General features: G+C 42.9%; 1 protein-coding gene across 1 annotated transcript in view; it reads left to right on the top strand.

Moving 5' to 3' along the window:
• Positions 1–22,229, top strand: part of timm50 (translocase of inner mitochondrial membrane 50 homolog (S. cerevisiae)) — a 44,891-nt gene that overhangs the window by 7,063 nt on the left and 15,599 nt on the right. The window contains exons 3-5 of the mRNA XM_040131609.1: positions 55–86; positions 9,358–9,379; positions 21,738–21,796. Coding sequence (XP_039987543.1) covers positions 55–86; positions 9,358–9,379; positions 21,738–21,796 — 113 coding nt within the window. The remainder of the gene's footprint in view (positions 1–54; positions 87–9,357; positions 9,380–21,737; positions 21,797–22,229) is intronic.

Here is a 22,229-nt window from a genome sequence, read left to right as displayed (position 1 = left end):
CAGATAATAAACTGTTGTTTTCTTTTTTTTTTCTTTTCTTTTTTTTTTTTTTAGGCGCCAATTCAGTGGATGAACAAGGAAACACGGTAAGTTTTATTGTCTCACCCACATAATTCCTCCAGGTGTGATCCTGGACACGTTACCAGCAGTACCTGTCAGTGCCAGTGTTTTGAGGTGATCGTGGTTGGAGAGCTTGTGTCCGCACAGTGAAGACGCATTTACCCGTCTATTCAGGCTCAAATTGGATATTCACGTGTGTGTTGACCAGAGCCGAGCTGACGCAGTGATTTGTGTCGGCACACTTTAGCACACCGCTGTTAATTTCGGCCACATTTTTCTTTTCGTTGCTTCCCTTTGATGTGTGGTGCTGTTTCGTTCACCCCACAGGTAGGAGATCCTCTTCCTGTTGCATAGGATGCTAAAGGGCACACTTCACAGGTCTCTGTGACGTGTGTCTGTCTGACAGAGGTGTAAATGTGGACAGGCAGGGCTTTTCGCTCCTGACCATCATGCAGACGACTGAGGTAGCTGTCAGAGGTGTCAGTATGGGAAAGGAAGGGAGCACACTTATCTCGCCTTCAGCACCCCCTTCTGTTCCATGCCATACTGTAATATAAGGTTTAATGTGGTCGGGCGGCACACTCGACAGGTAGCTGAGACATCATGTTCGTCTGAGCCGTGAGTTTGGGAAAGTCAGGAACATCAAAGAGCCCAGTTATCCCACCTCCACACACTAATGACAACCACTTCCAGTCCTCTCAAGTACCACTGAATAATAACCAGTTTGATCCCAGATCTCTGAACTGGTTAAAAAAAACTGCTGCCGGAAGAAGACTGACTAAAAAGGCTGGCTTTTATCTTGTTTGCTGCGGTATTTCAGTGGTATTGTTGTTTCACGTAATTTTGAAAATCAATTCATTTAACGCTTTAAGTAGTAACTTTAGGTTTCAAGTCCCCAATCAGTAACTTTTTTTTCCCCTTTGAACATTAAATATTCGTACGTTCACAATGCAGCAGTTTGATTTAGAAATGTACATTTTGTGTTTAAAAATGGAAATTCATTCTTGAATTTCAGTATACATAACAAAACATTAACAAGCTTTAGGAGCTTTCAGCTGCATCTCAAGGTCTTCATCTTCATGCTTGTTGACAGATCTTGGCGTAAGCTCAGAAAAGCAAGTAAGTGGACCTGTGGAGCTTAGATAATTTTCTCAGATACATTGAGTCATTTGTAAGTGATGATAAATGGAAAAGAGAGGCCTATTTTTACTGATCTCACCAAATGCATCACCTAGCATCTGAAATATTGATAACTTATGTATATAATATAGATATAGTCATGTATTAACTATAGGAGCTGTAAGTCAGTTCGAGATCTGTCTTGTATTGTGTAAACATGTGGATTGCAGATTGTGCCTTAATGTCAGTATTGGTTTGGGACTAGGCGATATTGGCGGACTGTCGGTTTGTGTTATAGAGTATTGTGGGATGGAGTTTTATATTCTGACAACATCTGACTTGAGGTCTCAGGTAGCCTGTGGTCCCAGTCTGAGAGGCCATCTCTCAGCTGTCAGACAGGATCTGCTGTCGGAGGTGTTGGTCCGGGAAGACGAGCCACTTCAAAGGGCACACTTCTCTTGCATTAGGATCCTTTTGTTGGTACCAAAGAGCCAAACGTCCCAGGTTGGCTTCCTGCTAAGTGGCCTTTGCGACTTTGAAGCCGTCAGTGTGGGAAAGTCGAGTCATCCAGAGGGAAATTATATTTATTGCCTTTTCTACAGCAAAAAGGCAGAAGAATTACCTGTGATTGGAGTCTTCAATAACTTCATGGTCTTTTTTTCTTTTTTTTCTTTTTTTGTTGAACGCAAAATACTCCACCAAGGAGAGTGTTTTGCTTTCTTTCAGTTTTCTTATCCAGGTTAATCCAACGTCTTTCAATCTCTTGTGGAACTTGACACCTCGGTCCTGTTGTTTGGCTGCCTAGGTCTTTGGCGGAATTGCGAGGTCATTCAAAGATTTTATGGGTGCAAGGATCGAGTTTGTGACATTCGATGGCCAGCAGGACAAACCATCATCTGGCTCATGACATTCATGACCCTATGGTAGTATTTCATTAGCTCTTTGCATGACCCTAATTGCTGTGAACACCAGAAAAAGTCACTTCATCCAAGTCCAAATTCATCATTTTTATCAGACGTTGCAGGAACGGGAATCGAATCGAATGACCTGTACGAATAAAGAGTCACCAAAGTGTAAAAAACAGTCTCCCAGCTCTGTTTTGTTTGTAATTTAGCAGTTTTGAATTTTTTTGGGGTCTTTTTTTTCCCAACACCTTTCACCAAGTTTGGGGCCAAATGAAAGCAGCTGTGATGCGTGACTAGGTGTGAATGTGGGAATGATGGTGTCTTTTGTCTGTGCTCGGTTTACTTCCTTACAGCTCGGGAGGATTACTTCCTTCAAAGAGCACACTTATCTCACCCCGGACATCCTGTCGGGAGCTTTCAGCTCCCATCAGACGACACACTCCTCACGTCAGTGTGACACCGTCTTGTGCCGCTCGTCAGAGCCTTCAGAGGGCACACTTATCTCACCTCCTCGTCCCAAAACTCTTTCTCTACTTCAGAGAACATTTGCTAAACAGGGACTGTGACATGTGGCGTGTGCCGGTTCTGTCTGTGAAGTGTTTGTCTGAGAAATTCAGTTTACTTCAAAGAAAACACTCCACAGGACACTGTCAGTTCCGTGTGTGTGTGTGTGTGTGTGTGTGTGTGTGTGTGTGTGTGTGTGTGTGTGTGTGTGTGTGTGGTCTTAGGCATGTTGTCCAGCTTTAGCTTTGGCAATAAAGTCACTAAATTTCCGAAAAGACCTTGTTGGGAATGTAAGTAAGGCAAAGGTTAACTTTTCCCATCAGACGACATAGTGGCATCACCACTCCGCAGTTTACATTGAACTACAGGTAAAACAAGTCAGTTATTTGATTAGTTGAGAACTGGACTGCAACTAATGACAATTTTCAGTATTGGATAATTGGCTGATTATTTCCTTGATTGTTTAGTCTATAAAACATCAGGTCGTGGTAAAAATTGTCATCACAATCCCTCGCAGATGCATAGACATCTCCAAATGTCTTCTCTTGTCCAAAACCCAAAGTATTCAGTTTACTACCATTCGAGGAAAAAAAAAGCACTTTTTCACATGAGAAAAAGTTTTTTGCTGTAAGAAAATGACAAAAGTGATTAAACAGTCAATGAAATTGTTACTGTCAGTCGATTTAATTAATCAACTATTAAGCATTTTAGCTTTTGCTGATCTCGAGATAATTATTCACAAACAGCTCTGATAATTGAATAATCAGTTGTTTATTAAGCACAAATACCAGCCATTCTCTGGTTGTAGCTTCTCCAGTCTGAGGGTTTGTAAAACTTTAAAAACTGAACAGAGAAATCTGAACTAATTTCTCATCAATATGCAGAAAATTGATGACAACTTGAACAGACAACTTACACGCAGCAGGTTGTTGTTTATGAAATTCGGGTGAAATTCAGTGATGGTTTGGTTTGGTTTAGAGGTAGTGTCTTCCACTAAAGCACCTAAGTAGCAGAGTGGAAGTTCTGGACTCAACACAATTAAAATGACCATTTCTGTGATGAATATTATTCCAGGTAATTGCTCTCTCACCCTTGAACACTAAATAACCAACACTAAGTTTTCCTCTGAAGTTTCGTGATGATGCGGGAACGAGGACATGTCCTCTCCTCGTAGCTGTTTTATAAAGACCTGCCCTTCCCATTGTCACGCATTATAAACTCTTTGGCTGTATCCTGTCTAGCCAACAGGCAGACTGAGTCACTTCAAAGCTGAGGTACACTTCTCCCACCCTCTCACCCCCCACCCCCCCCGAACCTGCAGAGAGCTTACAGGTCCCAGCTGTCAGAGGTGAAACTATGGGAAGAAAGTCTTCAAAGGACATACTTCACATCAACTTTGCATCTTATTGTGCTCAAACTTTTTTTTTTTTTTCAGGAGGCTGTGAGGTGAAAAATTAGGACACACTTCTCTTGTATTTACATCTTGAGGGAGTGCCGCTAAAGTCTCAGTGCAGCCTTGATGCCGTCACCAGTGGGAATTAGATTTAACTAATGATCTGATTGTTTCATCAAACATGCTGCAACTTAAAAGTCCCTTCTCCCAAAGCCTATGAGCATATATGTGAAATTTTTTACTCCACGTGTGCACATGCCATAAATATGTGAAATGTGTTTAGCTGCAAATAACGATAATTTTTATTACCGGTTAATATGCCAATTATTTTCTTGGCTATTTGATTAACTGAAAAAGTAATTTTTCTGGAGCTCAAGGTGATGTCATCAAATGTCTAGTTTTGTCCATGCAACAGTTCAAAATCTAAAAATATTTGGTTTACTGGTATGTAAGACAAAGAGGAGCAGGCAGTTCTCCCATTTGAGAAGCTAGAGCCATCGACTGTTTATTTTTATTTATTAAAAAACTGATTTTTAGTGTTGTAGTACGCTATGGTGTAATATATAGTTTATGGTCGGTTCTTTCATTTGTTTTTCTACTGCTTTAGTAGTTTAGGTAGTTGAGTCAAACTTCTCGTTAATGACGACTTCTCAAACAGCATGCGGCTCATCGTGGGAGGTGCGGCTGAGACCGCACACTTATCTCACCCTCCTGTCTCAAACGTTGAGCTGTTTTTCTGTCCTTCGCCGGACTCGACGCGTGTCAGAACCGGACATTTGTTCACTTCGTTTTCGTCTCGAAAGTGCACGCTTGTGTCAGGGAGGTGCGACGAAGTGTGCCGGCCACCAGGCTGCCGCTGCAGGACTCGACACGTTGTATCTCGCGGTTAGGTAGTGCATGTGGCGTCTTTACGGTGCCTGAAGTCAGAGCAATCCCCTGTAAGACAGATGATTATTAAAACCAAGAGTGCGAATTCAGTACTTGTGTATTTTTTGGAGAAAATGATCTGAAAGTTAACTTCAAAAGAGAACACTTTGAAAGAATGTGTTTTTAATGATGTGGGATGAAAAAAAAAAAAAAGAAGATGGAGAACATCTGCACACACTTTTCATTTTGCTCTGTGCTTTGGACATTGCACCCTCAAATAGGGCAAACAGATGGTCCTCAGCTGTTGCAACCAGCTGTGACATTTGACTTTAATGCTATAGATGGTACTGTGTCCTCAAGAGTGTTCTGTTTTTGACTGTATTATAGACCTTTAGATATTAGTTGCTGTATTCTGTATTCTGCATAGTTAAATACAAGCAGCTCAAACAAAAAACAAAAAAAAAGTATACATCATCGCATCTGCACTCTTACAGAAAGTCTTGCAGTTTATGTTCCCTAAAGAAATAATGTGAAAAATGTTGTTTTGTGATCATCAGCAGGATGATATACTGATGCAAAACTTTGTTTGCATCTGTCTGATCGCCTGACTGCTTGTGTTTCCTGTCTATCAAGTAATACACAGTATCTGATTCTTACCTGCTTCTACAAATATTTTCTTTTGACGGTCTATTTTTCTTTTTCACTGACAGATCATGTCATGTATCACAGATGATTGCCTTCATATGGCAGAACTGCCCGTGATGGCTTAACATTGTGATAGTTTTGTATTTCATTTCTTCGTCACACTGCGTTTGGTGTGTGGGAACCTGTTTCCTTCCGGCTCTCCCAGGCTGCAGCTCTGTAGTCATACTGAGGTGTCGAGGGGCTTTTAACGGCCTGTTTCACACCTGGATCTGGATTGACCCACACGACCCAACACAACAGGCAGCAGCTGAGCTTTGCCCCTCACATCATTTCCCCGTCGTATGGAAGCATCTGGTCCCCTCCATTGACTTCTTTTCACTGCTCTGTCAAGTTTCATGAGAAAAGGTTCATACAGCGCTTTCACAGCTTCATCCTCCTGTGTCAGAGTTAGAGTCACTAATACTTGATGTATTAAATTAAAATTAGACAAGGTTTCAAGTGCAGGGATGTTTAAAAATCTGAGCTAAGAATGAAATGTTTTTGAAGGATAGTTCATCTGTTTGAACTTTTCAGCTGCTTTTTCCTGAGTACTACTGTGTGATGGGGGACATGACTCTTCTTGGGTGTGACGAAACAACTTTTCACACCTGGATTTTGTGCCGTTCTTCTCTGCAGATCCTCTCAAGCTCTGTCAGGTCGGATTGGGACCATCGATGACAGCCATTTTCAGGTCTCCTTAGAGATGTTCGATTGTGTTCTGACTGCGCCACCCAAGAACAATCACAGAGTTGTCCCAAAGCCACTCCTGCCTTGTCTTGCCTCTGTTCTTAGGGTCATTATCCTGTTGGAAGATGAACCTTTTAGCCAGGTCTGAGGTCCTGAGCTCTCTGGACCAGGTTTTCATTAAGGATCTCTCTGTACTTGGATCCGTTCAGCTTTCCGTCAACAGTGACCAGTCTCCAATGGAGCCCGGTTTCCTCCAGACTTGACAGTTAGAATTTAGGCCAAATAGTTCAATCTTAGTTCCATCAGACCAGAGAATCTTGTTTCTCACAGTCTGAGTGTCCTTCAGAGGCTTCTGCAAACTCCAAATGGCTTTCATGTGTCTTTCACTGAGGAAAAGCGTCCGTCTGGCCACTCTGTCTTAAAGCCCAGATCGGTGGAGTGCTGCAGGGATGGTTCTGGAACTTTCTCCATCTCTCCACAGGATCTCTGGAGCTCAGCCTAAGTGACCATCAGGTTCTCGTTCACCTCCCTTACGAAGGTCCTTCTCCCTCGAGTTTGGCCTGGTGACCAGCTCTAAAAAGAGTCCCGGTTGTTCCAAACTTCTTCCATTGAAAAATTACGGAGGCCACTGTGCTCTTGGGAATGTTCAATGCAGCAGAAATGTTGTCTGCAGCATGTTGTCCCCAGACCTGTGCTTCGACACAATCCTGTCTCTGAGCTCTGCAGGCAGTTCCTTCAACGTCATGGCCTGGTTTTTGCCCTGATGTGCATTGTCGACTGCAAGACCTTATGTAGACAGGTGTGTACCTTTCCAAATCATGTCCAATCAGTTGAATTTACCACAGTTGGTATCAAGTCAAGTTGTAGAAACATCTAGAAGAGCATCAAGAGAAATGAGAGGCACCTGAGCTAAATTTCAAGTGTCATAGCAAAGGGTCTGAATACTTATGTGATATTTAAGTTTTTTCTTTTCAATAAATTTGCAAAAAATGTCTAAAATTCTGTTTTGGGTTTCTTGTTTATAGAACATTGAGGGAAAAAATGAATTTAAACGACTTTGGCATAAAGCTGCAACATAACAACATGTGAAAGAAGTGAAGGGGTCTGAATACTTTGTGATTAATTAATCTGATTGTGATTAATTTTAATCAGAATCCCCTCATCAAGTACAGGAACAGTCTGTTCACACCCACATGAGACACAGCCCTCCTGAGAGGACTAATTGGGGAAAATATGTGGAAACACCATGGTGGGTTTAACGTTGATGTGTAGGGGGTTTAAAGGTGGCCAGAAATCCTGCTGTGGAATTAAAAAAAAATGCATCTGGTGATAGTAGAACATTGATCTAAGTCTGGTAATCTGTTGTTGCTGTCCTTGTTACGTTTTGACACTTAGATCTACAGCTGAAACGATAAGTCAATTAATCAATCAGTCGATCGACACAATAATCGGCAACTGTTATGATAATCTGTTGTTTGTTTCAATCATTTTTTCAAGAAAAAATGGTGAAAACATGCCAGATATTTTTCTTTCTTTGTGAAGTGAATATTTGGAGGGTTTGGTGTTTTTTTTGGCCTCACAAAACATTTTTGACAGTTTTTTTCAAGTTGCATAGACTGAATGATTAATTGAAGGGATGATGGTCAGATTAGTCAATAACAATCGTTAGTTGCAGCCCTAGTTAGTCCTTCCTCAGGTTTCACGACCCGGAGTCCCCCTGATTTCTCTGGGCATCACTTTGTAAACTGGCTCTATGTGTGTGACATTCATATTTAGGATTTCAGGCATTGAGCTAAGTAGCAAAAGTGAGCAGTAGAAACGGGTGTGAAGGGGTCAGAGGTCATTAGGTTGGGTGCTCGTAGCTGCCAGACAGCCAGTGAGATAAATACTGTTTAGCCACCAGGTGGAGTCCTACACCACAGCTCCAGGCTGTGTCTCCGAGTCCTGACCAACCCTGCACTGCTGTCTCCCCCTTCACCCCTTCTCTCTTTCCTCATCTTTATTTTCCTAATCTTCCTCCACCCTGCCATTTTTTCCCTTTCTTACTTCTCCTTCTCTTTTAACATATCTAATTTTTAGTCCTAAAAAAAAAAAATCTTCCTTTAAAAAAAGGGTCTACCTTTTCTTTTTGTTGTATTGTCTTTTTCATCATCTTCCTTCTCTTTCCCCTTCATCTTGCCGTTCTCCTGAATCACTGCTTTCTTACCCTCCCTTTTACTCCTCACCCTTTCTCCTTCCTGTAATCTCTCTTCCTTTCTTCCTTCTCTTTTTCTTCTTCTGTTTTTTTTTTTTAAATTTCATTCTTTACCCTTGCTTCTTTTCCTCCTCTTCATTTTTGTTTTCCTTGTCATTCTCATCTTCCATTCCCTCCAACATTTTCCTTTTCTTCTCCTTCTCTTTCCTTGTACATCACCCTCTTCTCCTACCTGTGCTTCTCCTCCTCCTGTTACATTTCCATCTCCCCATCCTCCTGGTCTTGTTCTTCTATTTCGTTTCACTTTCTATCTCCACTGCTGTTCCACATTTTCTCTTTCCTCCTTCTCATGCTTTATTCCCCTCTTCCTCCAGCTTCCTCTTCTTCCAGCCCTGTCTTTTTACTTCTTCTCTTCCTCACTTACACTCAGTTTTCTTTTTTTCTCCTCCCATTTCTCCATATCATATTTTCTCCCTTACTCTTCCTCCAATCCTTGTCATTCCACTACTTCCTATCATACTTCTTTCAACTTTGGTGTTTCTTTCTCATCATCTATTATTTTCCTCCTCCTCCTGTTCCTCCTCCTTTTTGTATTTTTCTGCTATTCCTCCTGCGTCTTGTCCTCCTTCCCTCTCTGCTGCTCCTCTTCTTAATGCTTCTCCATGCCACCATAACTACAAATCTATGTTGTTCATCATAGGGAAACGCGTGTCTGTTTAACCGTCAGCAGCGAAACGATTGATTCGCAGCGTTGTGTTGTCACTACAAACACGAACCCCGAGTCGTCACATCAGACACACTGAGTGGAGCAGATGTGATGCTGACACGTTTACTGTCAACAAGATGCACTGATTGATTGATGTGATTGATTATCAGTCAGCTGCTGTGTGTAGAGGTTTAAATCATTTTTTCTCTCCTTTGCTTTCCCTTCCTCTCTCTGACAGATTCCAGATGAGTTCGACAGAGGTGAGTGTGACCACACTTTTATCACTGACTCTGTGTGTGTGTGTGTGTGTGTGTGTGTGTGTGTGTGTGTGTGTGTGTGTGTGTGTGTGTGTGTGTGTGTGTGTGTGTGTGTGTGTGTGTGTGTGTCTGTCTGTCTGTCTGTCTGTCTGTCTACGTGCACAGAACTGTCCTCTTTATTTATTCATATCTTTACTCTGTGTTTTCACAACATAATAAACAACAGGCCGTCACAGGCAGATCTGAATGAAATCCGTTCCGACTTATGCACCGTATCCTGTTGTGTTGGTCTAGATTTGTTTGGACTTTTGATTTAAAAGGTTTAAAAAACCTCTTCCATTGTCTTTAATCGTCCACTTTAGGTTGCTTCTAGGATGTGATCCTGTCGATGTCTGTTTTTTATTGGCAAATTTATGTCTGAATTTACAATTTCATTTTGTTTTATTTCAGTAACACTGGATGTATCTTACATTTTGCAGTAATATGAGCAGAGAGAGATGAGCGTGGTAGTAAAAGATGTCACATTTTTATTTCAGTATGTTTCTTAAATGTTCTTCTCAATTACTGCTGAAACAATTAGATGATGAAATTGACAGTCCATAAACAAAAAGTCAAGACAGAACAGTATTAACAGTTGAATAATCATCATTTATTACATAAAATTATAAATATATTTACAATTTACAGCTTCTGTAAGTTGTTTGTCTTTTTCTTTTTTAGTGTCGAAGAGAGAGTTTAATCAACAACTTTTATAACTGATTAATCATTAAAGTTATTTATCAAGAAAACATGTCAAACAGTCTCAGGTTCCAGCTTCTCCAATGTGAGGATTTGCAGTTTTTCTTTATTTTATGTCACTAAAACTGAATTATGTTTGGGTTTTGGACCGTTAGTCGGACAAAACAAGACATTTGAACATGTCACCCTGGGCTCTGTGAAACTGTAATCTGGATTCTTCCACTATTTTCTGAGACTGTAGACCGAATAACAGACCGATCACTCGGGAAGATAATCTGCAGATTAATGCAGGTTAAACAATAATGCAATTAATTAAGCTGAGAAGTTTCTTAAGTCAGATTTTATGTGTGGCGGTGACTCGATCTGCCTGAAAACACCAAGCAGATATCAGACTGAAAGATTGTGTGTGTGTGTGTGTGTGTGTGTGTGTGTGTGTGTGTGTGTGTGTGTGTGTGTGTGTGTGTGTGTGTGTGTGTGTGTGTGTGTGTTGTTTTTTTGTTTTTGTTTTTTTCTTTTCCTGTATTCACCCTGCTTCGGTCCAGATGAGTCGTCCTCCACCTTCTACTGAACATGTGTGTTTTTGTTGACACCCTGGCAGTGATATGCGTTTGTGTGTGTTGGTGTCAGTGTTTGTTTGAATGATGGATCACTTCACAGAGCATCAGTGGCACTGCCAACTGCTCTCACTGTGTGTGTGTGTGTGTGTGTGTGTGTGTGTGTGTCTGTAACAACCATCCATATGCCCCCGTCCCATCATTCATCCCCCCGAAACTGCCCGTCTGACAGCCCAAAACACACACATGGATTTACATTCTGTTGAATTATCCATTGAAAGACATTTGGCAGCAGACTGGGCCTGGGACCAACAGGAAAGAGGTCAGAGGTCACAGCAGCCTCGCGATGTAATGACAATGATAAAATAATTAGTAACTCCAGGAAAAGTCGCAGAAAACCGCAAAACTGTCCTGGAAAAACATTTTCAGTCACAATATGTTAAATATTTTTCTCTTGCCTTCATTTTGTTGACAAAGATTGGGACCAACTATATTCACTAACAGCCTTTTTTTTTTTTTTTTTTTCATTCCAGGAGGAGACCAAAACTAACTTACACAAATAACTGACTAAATCTGTATATTGTTGAAATACAAAACATTAACAGCAGACGAGGAAAAAAATGACAGAAACCTTTTTCCTCTAACAGTCAAGTTAGCCATATATTCTTGTCATTCAGTGGCTGTTAATGATAGCGTCAGTCTTCACACTGACTAAATGCTCATTCTTGGCCTTGATTGAAAGAAGACAAAGGTGTCAATTCTTTGACTAAAACGTTTTAGTTGACAAAATAATAACTAAAAATAAGGATGAAGTTGACTGAATTTGACTAAAACTCATAGACTCTTGATCTCTAGACAAAGACTAAATCTAAAAATAGTTGACAAAATGAATGCTAGTTTTCTCTGATGTGGCTCAGATGGTCTTAATGGACAACATCAGCACCAGAGTCTAACATCAGCACAAATTCTTATTACAATGAGTTCCAGATGTAGACTGCTGCAGATGACACTGGTTAACTGGTTAGATCTTCAGATCAATCTGCTACAATTAGCCTCCCCCTCTAAATGAGTTCTGATCTCCTGCCGCTAATAATCGCTTAATCAATACCTCCCCCCTCCCAGAAGTCCAGTCCGTGTCTCCTGCCTGCACATATCCCTCCTCCCAATCCCATCCCTCTGTCCCTGCATCCATCGATCATAAAATACTCCCCAGGGTCCACTTTGTCCTCATCTGACTACAAATCTCCATCTCGTGATCCTTTCCTCTGTCTGTAACTTTATTACCGTCTCTCCTCTCGTCATGTATTTTCTTTTCCTCTCTGTCTAAATCTGTCTGTCCATCTGTCTTTACCTCTGTCCTGCTCTCTGACTCAACGACGTCTGCAGCTCCCAAGGCTAACGTGTTGTTTGCAGCCAGAGGAATGTTGTTTTTCCACTAAGACTAATGGTTTTTGGCTGAGGCTAAACTAAAACTGAACAAAGAGTGAACAAAGTCTGGCCAGACAGACAGACCAGAGGATGGAACTGATGGTTAGATGTGTAGATGGAACGACGGACGGACGGGCGGACGGATTGATTGATGAACAGACGGAGGGATGTGTGTGCGGGCAGGACTGGGCCTCGGGGACACAGAGGCATTGACGAAGGGATAACTAGTATCAGCAGGCGATTAGAATTCTTTTAACCGGAGAGTTCTGTCCCGGCGGATTAACCCGATGTACGGCTCACAGCTGTGCCTCACACACACACACACACACACACGTTTGGTTTAAGGTGGCGGTATACTCTCTGACAACCTCTTGTCAGACAGTCGAATAGCTTCAGAAACCCCCTCCCCCCCAAACACCTCTCCGACTTTGCATTAGGTGGGGCTGTGTCTGACCATTTCTATAGCTTTCCAAAACCTTATATCCCACATTGACACCCACTTTACGCCGTGACTGGCCAGGTGTGTGGACGGGTGACACTTCCAGGAGAGACTGTCTGAAAATTTGCAGTGTCATCCTCATATTTAAATGATATCGCATCCCCCTGCTTTTGATTTCCGACGTAGTCAGAAAACCCGTTGTACGAACTAGATCATAGCCCAGGCCAGGTGCCCACTAAATGACGGGATGACAGGTTTGAAGTCCAGATAGTCCAAAGTCCAAATATCAGAAGAAACCATGACACCTATTTTTTCTCCAGGACAACCCAATGAAATCAGCCTCCCATGCCCCTGACTTGACTACGTAGTCATTATCAACTTCTTGATGTCTTTGTTGAAAGTCCGTTAGAGGACACGGCTTATGTCCGTAACGCCCTTCAACAAAACCACATGTAGGACATCCAGGAAATTTGGATTGTAAGTCAAAGTGTCGGCCCTCAAAGTCTGGTGATGCATAAGGTATTGGGTTTTTTTTGTTTTGTTTTTTTCTTTTCAGCAATTCCCCTGAAAAGACCTCTTTGCCATACAGGTCCTTTTGCTGTCCAACAACTATCAAAAACACATTGGAGCCACACTGTTGCACTGGCTGACATGTTCCTTCGTCACCACGAACACACACACACTTTAGTTTATTTAGACTCAGTCCCACACACACACCGTCCTGCTGCCCTCAAATACTCTCTGGAGCTATAAATGTGGTTTGAGGTGCCGCTAAAAATAGTTCCCCTGATTGAGTAATGTTTACTGAATGCCACAGTGATTGGCTGTTAAAGGAAATTACTGAGGCTTAATGAGTGAAACTATATTTGTACAGTGTTTTTGAAGATTGACATATTTACCAGGAAACAAAGAGCTTGGAGCTGAGAGCCACAGACCGAGAAGGGAAGTGTTGGGAGAAGGAGTAATGCATTGTTGGTTTGGCTCCGCACATGAAAAAATTAGTTTGCCTTAAACACATAGAGTAACATCAAACTTCTCCGTTTAGATTAAGGCTAGGTCAAAGTTGCGGTGGTGGTTGTGGTTAAGGTTTGAATGTAAATAACGATAGAAAAATATAAGGTCATGTCAGACTCGTCCTTCAAGATGGATGCAGTTTTTTTTCTTGCAGTTGCCTCACTGAGGAAGAAAAAAAATTAGCATACTAATTTACTATCAAACTGCAAAACTTTAACAGTATAGACTTTTCAAAATAAGCATGTGCACACACGCCACCCACGTAAACACACACACACACACACACACACGTTGCTGTAATGCTCTCCGCTGCTCTCGATCCTACAACTAGCCGGCTAGCTAGCTTCTTTCACCTGTTCAGGAACAAACACTGTTTATGCTGGCAAGCGAAACATTTCTGATGCTACTTTGTAGATATTACAATGCATCTGGCAATGACAGCGATGCTGTTGGACCTTCAAAGCAGTGTTTATGCTTTGGCGGAGGCATATTTTGAGTTCTGCTATTGGGTCTGGTTTTGATCGGCCATTGTGCTGGTTTTGTGACACAGACCTGGCAACCCTGCCTGATTGCTCCCTCTGGTACGATAACCTGCAGTGTGTCATGCGCCATTGTTTTTAAACCTTGTAGTTTGTGCATGTTTGACATTAGAGAGAAGATAATCTGTGAAGTTTCTCCTTATGTGCGTGATGCAACCCGATTTCAAAACCAGTTAGGATTTTAAAACTCCTGTAGTCTGAGCCCGGCTTAAGATAATTGACATCATCGTATGATTATTACGCACATTGATTTTACAGATATGTAATAAATGGTATTGAATTATTACCCAATGACCTAAACATCATTTAGATCTGAATGCTCCCCTACACGTTTCCCATCAGCCGTTGTCAGAGTAATGAGGGCCAATCATGACCTCTTAGGGACCTCTTAGGGACCTCAGGGACCAGGACCGAATCATCCCTGATGAGTTTAGGGACCAGGGTAAAAGTTCATGATCCCTCAGGGAGGAGAGAGAGATAAGCTCTGCTCCTCCATCTTCTTCGTCCTCTCCTCCTCCTCCTCACCCCCCCCCCCAAATTCTATCCTTTTCATCTTCATCTTTTCTTGCTCAGTCCTCCCCTCCTCCATTCTCTTCCTCTCCGATCCTCTTCCGCTAGTATCCCCCCCCCCATCCTCTGGGAGCAGCAGAAGGTGAGTGGAGAATGGATGTATAAATAGGTCTTGTGGCCTGTGGCGGCATTCGCGTGGGTGACGCAGAGGGGCGTCGGATACCATGGCAACCAGGAAATGTGACACTCCTCTCGCACAAATGCACGTGTACACGCGACACACAAAGCCAGCCCCCTTGGATCTCAAGACATCTGTAATAACCCTCTGCATGTGTTCCTTGCAAAAATAGACACACCCCTAAACCCGTAGCAAATCGACAAGCACTCTGAGGCCAAAATGTCTTTAGTGCTCGAAAGAGAACGGGTTCGAATCCTCAGGGGTTTCCGACGTGTTCTCAAAACAGTTATGCCGAAAACTGCGTGACATTGAACACAAATGAGACACGTGGCTTAAACGGCTGATCTGTAGAGACGTCAGCTCAGATCCTCAACAAATTTGGTAACTCATTGATCATATTTTTTTGGCAAAAATGCCAAAAAATCATATGTTTCAGCTTTTCAAGTTGAATATTTTCAGGGTTTTTTTTTTTTTTTTCAGTTTTCAGTGAAAGTAAACTGAATATCTTTGGGTTTTGGGCTGTTGCTCTGACACAGTAAAGAATTTAAATATGTTGGCTTGGGCTCTGGGAAACAGATGGTTATTGTTGACTATTGTCAGACAGTTCATCACTTAATCAAACGAACGGTCGGTGGAATATTTGATAAAAGTTGGCGGCAGCCCTACTGAACGGTATGAGTCCAAACTGAGCACAGTAAGGGCTTACACATGTACTGTATGTGTCCCTATAAATAGCCCCTCCCACCACTCATCTGTTAATTTGACCCCAGCTCATGCTCCTAAGCATCGTGTTGCAGTTTAATCCTCATTATTTTTTAATTTAATCATTTTAAGTGTCCTTGCATACATCAACCACTTTGAAATTTATATCAAAATGATAGCAATCCATTATTTAAACGACCTGACTGATATGTTGATGGTGATTTCAAACATATCACCCAGCCTGCTCAACCGCTGCTGCTCTAACATGAACACACACACACTTTCTTTCCAGTAGATCCCCAGAGGCCTGTCTCACACACACACACACACACACACACACACACACACACACACGCAGGGAGGGAGAGAAACATTAAAGAGGCTGGGCCACGCTGCCGTTTGTCACCCGGAGAGAAAACAAATGATTGACGGAGGAGGGAGGAGGTGGTGTTGTGCAGCAGATGCCAGGCCTGACCACAGCTTTTGTTTGGGATGGAGGCCCTTCCATCCATCTCTTCACATCTCCCTCTTTACCACTCTCTCCATCCCTCCTTCCTCTGATGTCCTCCTCCTCCTCTTTTCTTCCTTTTTTTCCTCCTCCCTTCTTCTCTGAACCTCTTTTCTTTCTCCTCTCATTTTCTTCTTTTCCTCCTTCATTCTTTCTTCTTTCATTTCTATGATTTTCTTCTTTCTTTGCCTTGATGCCGTCTTTGCTTTCGTTCCTTTTATCTTTCATTCCTTTTCATTTGTCCCGTCATCCTTCTTTTTCTCCTGCAGTCTTTCCATCCTCTCATTTTTGGCTTTCCTCCCTGCGTTTTTTCATTTTATCTTTACTTCTTTCCTGTTGTTGCTTCATTTACTCTTTTTTTCCTCCGTCCTTTTCTCCTTTTATTCCCCCTCGCGTCCCCATTCTTTTGCCTCTCTCCTTCTATCTAACCCTCCTTTTCTTCCTCCATAATCATGTTTATTCGGCTGTAATGCTACTTTTGTCCATCCTTTTCTCCCTTTTGCTCCTTTCTCATTCTTTCTTCCATCTTTTTTCCTGCCTGTCCTTGTCTTCTTTTATCCATCCATCACACATCCTCCACTTTAATCCCTGTTTTCTTTTATCCCCGTCCTTCTCTCCTCTACCCCCCCTCCCTTTTCTTATTGCCTCCCCTTGTCCTTCACCCCCTCCTACCTACACTGTTTTCCTAACTGTCTCTCTCTGTTTATCTTTCCACTTCTTTATCTTCCACTTCTTCTCTTCTCTTTTCATCTTTTCTCTCATTATTTTAGTCAGCCCCTCCCCCCTTCATCTTTTCTCTCTCTCTCCTTAATTGGTTTTGGTCAGCTTGTTTTCTTCTCCTCCCCCTTTGTTTATCTCCACTCTTTCTTTTTTTATCCCATGCGAGAGAAATTACAAATCAAAACACAGCCCTTCATTTTCCAAATACGTGGAGCTCCCTTTACGTGAGTTATTTCAAGATGAAGTCTGATTAATTTTTTTTTTTTTTAAAGACTGGTTCCACTCTTTTGCAGTGGATTCTTCTTTGTATGATTGTTGCCTGTTGATTGTCAGTTTCAAATTGGCAGTTGTAAAAGCCTCGCCCTTTGATTTTGCAGGACTATCACCCAAACCTCATCTTTACTGTCGATGTTATAGACCACAGAAATAACCTGGCGCTGACAACATCAGTTGGCCAGTTTTTTAAAGGAAGAAAATACAGTTAATGTACACAAACGTACTAAATGGAGCCTGAAGCTTGAAGCCCGTCACTAAAAGTTGTTTGCGTGATGCCGGCACCAGACTGCGGGATGTTTTTGTCTTTTGGGGTCATCACTGCTTCAGATTAGCCGTTCGTACAGCCATCAATAATTGCTGTGACTTGGCTGAGAGACATGTCAGACTGCACGTTTGATCCCCACCAATCAGAGCTTGTCATCTTTCGTGACTTTATGTGACACAAATAGATCATCATTATCATTCCTCTTGCTCTTCTCCATGTTGACAGTTGAAGAGAGCTCTGGGCTCCTATTGGTCAACATCACTGAACCCGTTGTAGACGCTGTCAAACTTGGCGAGAGAATTCTGACAGGCTATAGTCTTACGGCCTTTCGGGGTGGTTGTCTTCCGCTAAGACACACTACACAGGGCACAGACGCTACCGTGGCTCAGCAGGTAGAGCACACTAATCCCAGGGTTGGAGGTTGGATTCCCAGCTCCTCCGGTTCAAATGTCCAAGTGTCATTGGGCAGAACGCTGAACCCTAAATTGCTCGTGACGATCGGACCAGCACCTTGCATGGTAGCTTGCTGCCAGCAGAGTGTGTGTGTGTGTGTGTGGGTGAATAAGAAGCCAATTGTAAAGCAGTTTGGACACATGCACAAAATAAATGCAGCCATTACATGGAATGAAACCAGAAATCGTTGTGCCTAGCACACATTTTCATGCCCGTCGTAGAGTTTTTGGTTTTAGTCGTGTTACTACAGTGATTGCGTGTTGGGCCCTTAACGCTGGCAAAACACAGGCGACCATCCACACACTGGGCTGCACCAGAGAAAATCCTGTGTGTCGACGCAGACGGAGGACTGAAGCTACTGCTGCTGCTCTACTAAAAGGCTGCTAATGCTCCACCTAATGTGTAGACATGGTGTCAGAGTTTCCAGCAGCAACGAGCAGCTGTTTTCCACCAAACGAGCTCTATAAAGCCACCGCACACTACCTGCCAGAATCATAATAATAGCCAGTTCTGTCACTCATGTTGCGATAACCTCGGCTAGGATAAATTTAGCTCGATTTGCCTCAGCATCACCGTGGCAGATTGGCACCAGGCCGGGAGGAAAGTTGTTTTGGCAACATCAGCCCACCCAGACCGATTTGTTGCAAGAGGAAAACACAAACAGCCCTGACAGCTTGACTGAGCGAGGCCTCTCGCACAAAGAGACGACATTGACTATGAAACGCAGACCGTTGGAGACGGAGAGAAGATGAAAGGAGGCTAACGAGGGGAAAAGAGAGAGGAGGAGGTGGCCTCTCCTTCATTCCCAGAATATCATCAGCAAGACACGCACACAGGCAGCAACACGTGACAAACAGGAATTTTAATTATTTTACATCCACGTAAACACTTGGCACAAATGTATTTTAGAAGATATCTGGTTTTTCACTGGTTTGGATTTCTTTAACTCCGGTAGGGTGACTTTTTAAGACTTGGTCAGAGAAATATGAGGTCCTGTTGATTAAATGAAGTAAGAGTTTTAGATCCTCTTTTCTCCGTGTGGGTTGGTCTTTGATCAAAGCTAACACGCAAACAAAACTTCAACACATACTGTATCTACTTAACAGCACCTTAAATGGAGACGATTTTAATGCATTTCAAACTTCTCCTGTAAAAACACCCCCGTCTGGGTAATGGTACCCAGACAGGGGTGGTGTCTTCCAGGATGACAGTGCCCCCATCCATAGGTCAGGAGGGGTCCCTGAATGGTTTGACGAGTATGAAAATGATGTGAATCGTGTGCTTCACCAGATCTCAACCCAGCTTAACACCTGTGGTAGATTTAATAATTTACATCATGGGTACTTGCTTTTTGTCCCCATAAGGGAGACAGGTCCCTATAATGTTACTGTATAAACAGATTAAGGTCCCCGCAACAAGAGAAATACCCACGCTGCCTGCGTGTGTGTGTGCCTGAAGGGGAGCGGGTTTAACATCCTCTTCCCCTGCAGAGTGCATAGTACCACTCCACTTTATTTCATTACTCAAAGCACACACACACACACCTTCTACGTATTCAGGGGCCCAGATGCCGTCCACTTCAGTCCAGGTGTGTCTGCTGCAGCGGACTGTTGACCCCGTGCGACGCGGAGCCAAAACCGAGCTCCGAAAACAAGGGGAGAGAGGAAGAGTCCAGTCTTAGTTGTGTTTCGTCCTGCCAACAGCCCAAAACCCCCAAATATTCAGTTTACTGTCATAGACTCAGAAGACAGGAAAATATTCACAACTGAGAAGATCGAACCAGTGACTCTGGGAACAGAAGTCATTTTTTTAAAAGCAAAAATATCGAAGGGGTTGTCGGTTAATTTTCTGTTGATCGACTACTCATTTCAGCTCTAGTTTGAAAAGTGTCAAGGAAAGACCGTTGGCATGGAATACTCTGTCGGCCTCTTAAGGTGTGTTCACACAGTACCTGTTTCAGTCGGGTTTGTAAATCGCCCCCTCACCTGGTCTGTCAGAACATTTATTCGGATCAATCCAGCTGTTTTACGCAGGCTTGCGCAACAGCTCCCATTTCGCACACACGCGCACACATTCGACCGCGACTGAAAGCTTCGGGTCTGTTTTATTCCGTCTCACTCAGTTAACCGCAGCGAGCGCGGTCAATGTGATGCACTCAGCAGATTGGTGTATTTAGTTTAATGAAAAGAAGGGTTAAAAAAGAGTTGTTTTTGAAATGATACAGATTCAATACTCAGGTATTGTAATGGCATATTGAAAATTTTCAAACAGTACCAGCCGTGTGTGTGTGTGTGTGTGTGTTTGGCTGCCGTTCATGCAGTTTCTGTTTTTTTTTGTTTTTGTTTTTTTTTTGTCCAGTTTCTCTTTTTATTTATTTATTTTGTCCAGTTTCTCTTTTTATTTATTTTTTTGTCCAGTTTCTCTTTTTATTTATTTATTTTGTCGGTCTGTGCGCACATCCCCGCCCTTCAACTGATCCAGGACGAACCCCGATTTTTTTTCCCTAACATTTCTTTATTGATTCCCTTTTTTCAGAGACAGGAGTTTCGGTCGCTTCACGTCCACTCTCGTGTTTCTGCCGACTTTGCTTTCGGTCTCGTCACCTCTGGAACTGTGACATGAACACGCATGTGGAATACAGAGGGTTGTGTGTGTGTGTGTGTGTGTGTGTGTGTGTGTGTGTGTGTGTGTGTGTGTGTGTGTGTGTGTGTGTGTGTGTGTGTGTGTGTGTGTGTGTGTGTGTGTGTGTGTGTGTGTGTGTGCGTTTTTATTCTGAGATACTGCATCCGTCAGCTGGAATTTTCTGTAAAAATGAGTCAAACCCGCTGGTTTGTTTTAAAACTCCCAGGTACATGTTTTTTAGAAATCTTAGGGATTCTCTTTCCATTCCCTCTCCATCAAGTTTACATCTACATCCACCCCCCCTCATTCTATTCACCTCCCCCCATCGTATACACGTACATGCATTCATACTGTAAACACACACCCGCACGAGTGAAAGCGTACGCACCCACTCGGCGCCTCATCACAGCAGGACTGTGGCAGATGGCTTCTGCTTCCTGCTTCAGCACGCTGCTATGAACTCTGGGGGATTGAGTCCCCTGGGACCGGAGTGCGCTGGCTTCGGCGTGTGTGTTTAGAGATGGAAAAAGAGGAAACGAGAGAGGCAGGCGCATGTGTGTGCATCTTGCTATTGTGCTCCTATTTGCAGTAATGAGCCCCGTGGCCCCGAGGGAAACGAAGTCTTTATTATTATTAGTCGTCAGCGTGTTGACAGCTGGAGGTGTCATCGGCAGGACTCCGCTAGCTGGCTCAGCCGCGTCGTCCTCAGCGGCGCGTGTCACGGCCTCATTGATCGGGCTGGAGGCTGCAGGTCGGACCGTGCGAGTCCTCCGATCACCACACTGATAATAACTGATCGGCTGAGCCTCGTGTCGTCATCCTGACCGATCAGATCTCATCCGGCTTTGCTCTCTTCCCGTTCAGGTGAAAGTAAGTTAAAAGAAATACAAATATACGGCATCAGCGAGTGGCCACTCAGTGTGAGGAGCGAAGTATCAGTTGTCGGTCACGTGAGCATTGGAATCAGCTTTGAAAGACCTACATTTCCAGCTTCAGCTTGGCTCGTCGGTGTTACCAGGTCCCGACGGGCTCACTGAGCTGATGACGCTGGTGTCTCCGGAGGGGGTTGTAGTCTTCAGGAGCCATTAGGACCAAAACGCTGCTCATTTTCATTCACATCTGTCTGTATCGAGGGGGATCTAACCCCGTTACAGAAGTCTCTCGTCTCATCTTTGATCGTTTCGTAGTTCAGCTGATCTTCCCTGATATTTTCCTTCATTTCTCTTCTTTTAAACAGTTCAAACCTGAAGATGCAGATGTGCTATGTCACTTCTGATCCGGCTTTAACAGAATAACTTTAGGTTACCCTCAGCTGTCTGCGCTTTCTTTCACAGGCTTTAACACATTATGTCTGAAGACTGTTCTTGACATTTGTTGAACAGGTTTTTCTGTGTTGCTTCCGTTCTTCCTTTCAGACCCTCCAGTCGTCCAGCAGTTGAAAAGAACCTTCAAATACTTCAAGGACTACAGACAGGTGAGTGGAAGTCAGACATCCTGAACTTCGGGTTGCAGTCAAGCACTTTTCTTGTCATAAAATCAAACCAGGAGGAAAAAATCATTCAATTTAAGGCTTTTTTTTGGGGGGGGGTGTAGTTGCATATGGGGGGGTTTTCTAAAGGCTGATTCCATCATATGATACGTTTAGACTTAATGCCTTTCAAAAATTTGACTATTTTTTTTTTTTCCCCACATTGTCTATTGTTTTATAAAATATGATATGTACACAGAGACAATCACATACATACTGTACATTGTATCCAGACACAGTATTTGTCAGTCAAGTATAAATATAATCAGTATTGATCATCATTGTGTAAATGGTTTATACTTGCAATCATCGAGTTTTTCTTATTTATAATTCATCTAGGCTAATTAGGCTGCCGGGTAGAGTGCACTCAGTAAACTGT

The sequence above is a fragment of the Xiphias gladius genome, chromosome 7 (genome assembly GCF_016859285.1).
Source record: "Xiphias gladius isolate SHS-SW01 ecotype Sanya breed wild chromosome 7, ASM1685928v1, whole genome shotgun sequence".
Lineage (NCBI taxonomy): Eukaryota > Metazoa > Chordata > Actinopteri > Istiophoriformes > Xiphiidae > Xiphias > Xiphias gladius.
Note: the sequence above shows the minus strand (reverse complement) of the source record. Positions and strands in the feature narration are given on the sequence as shown.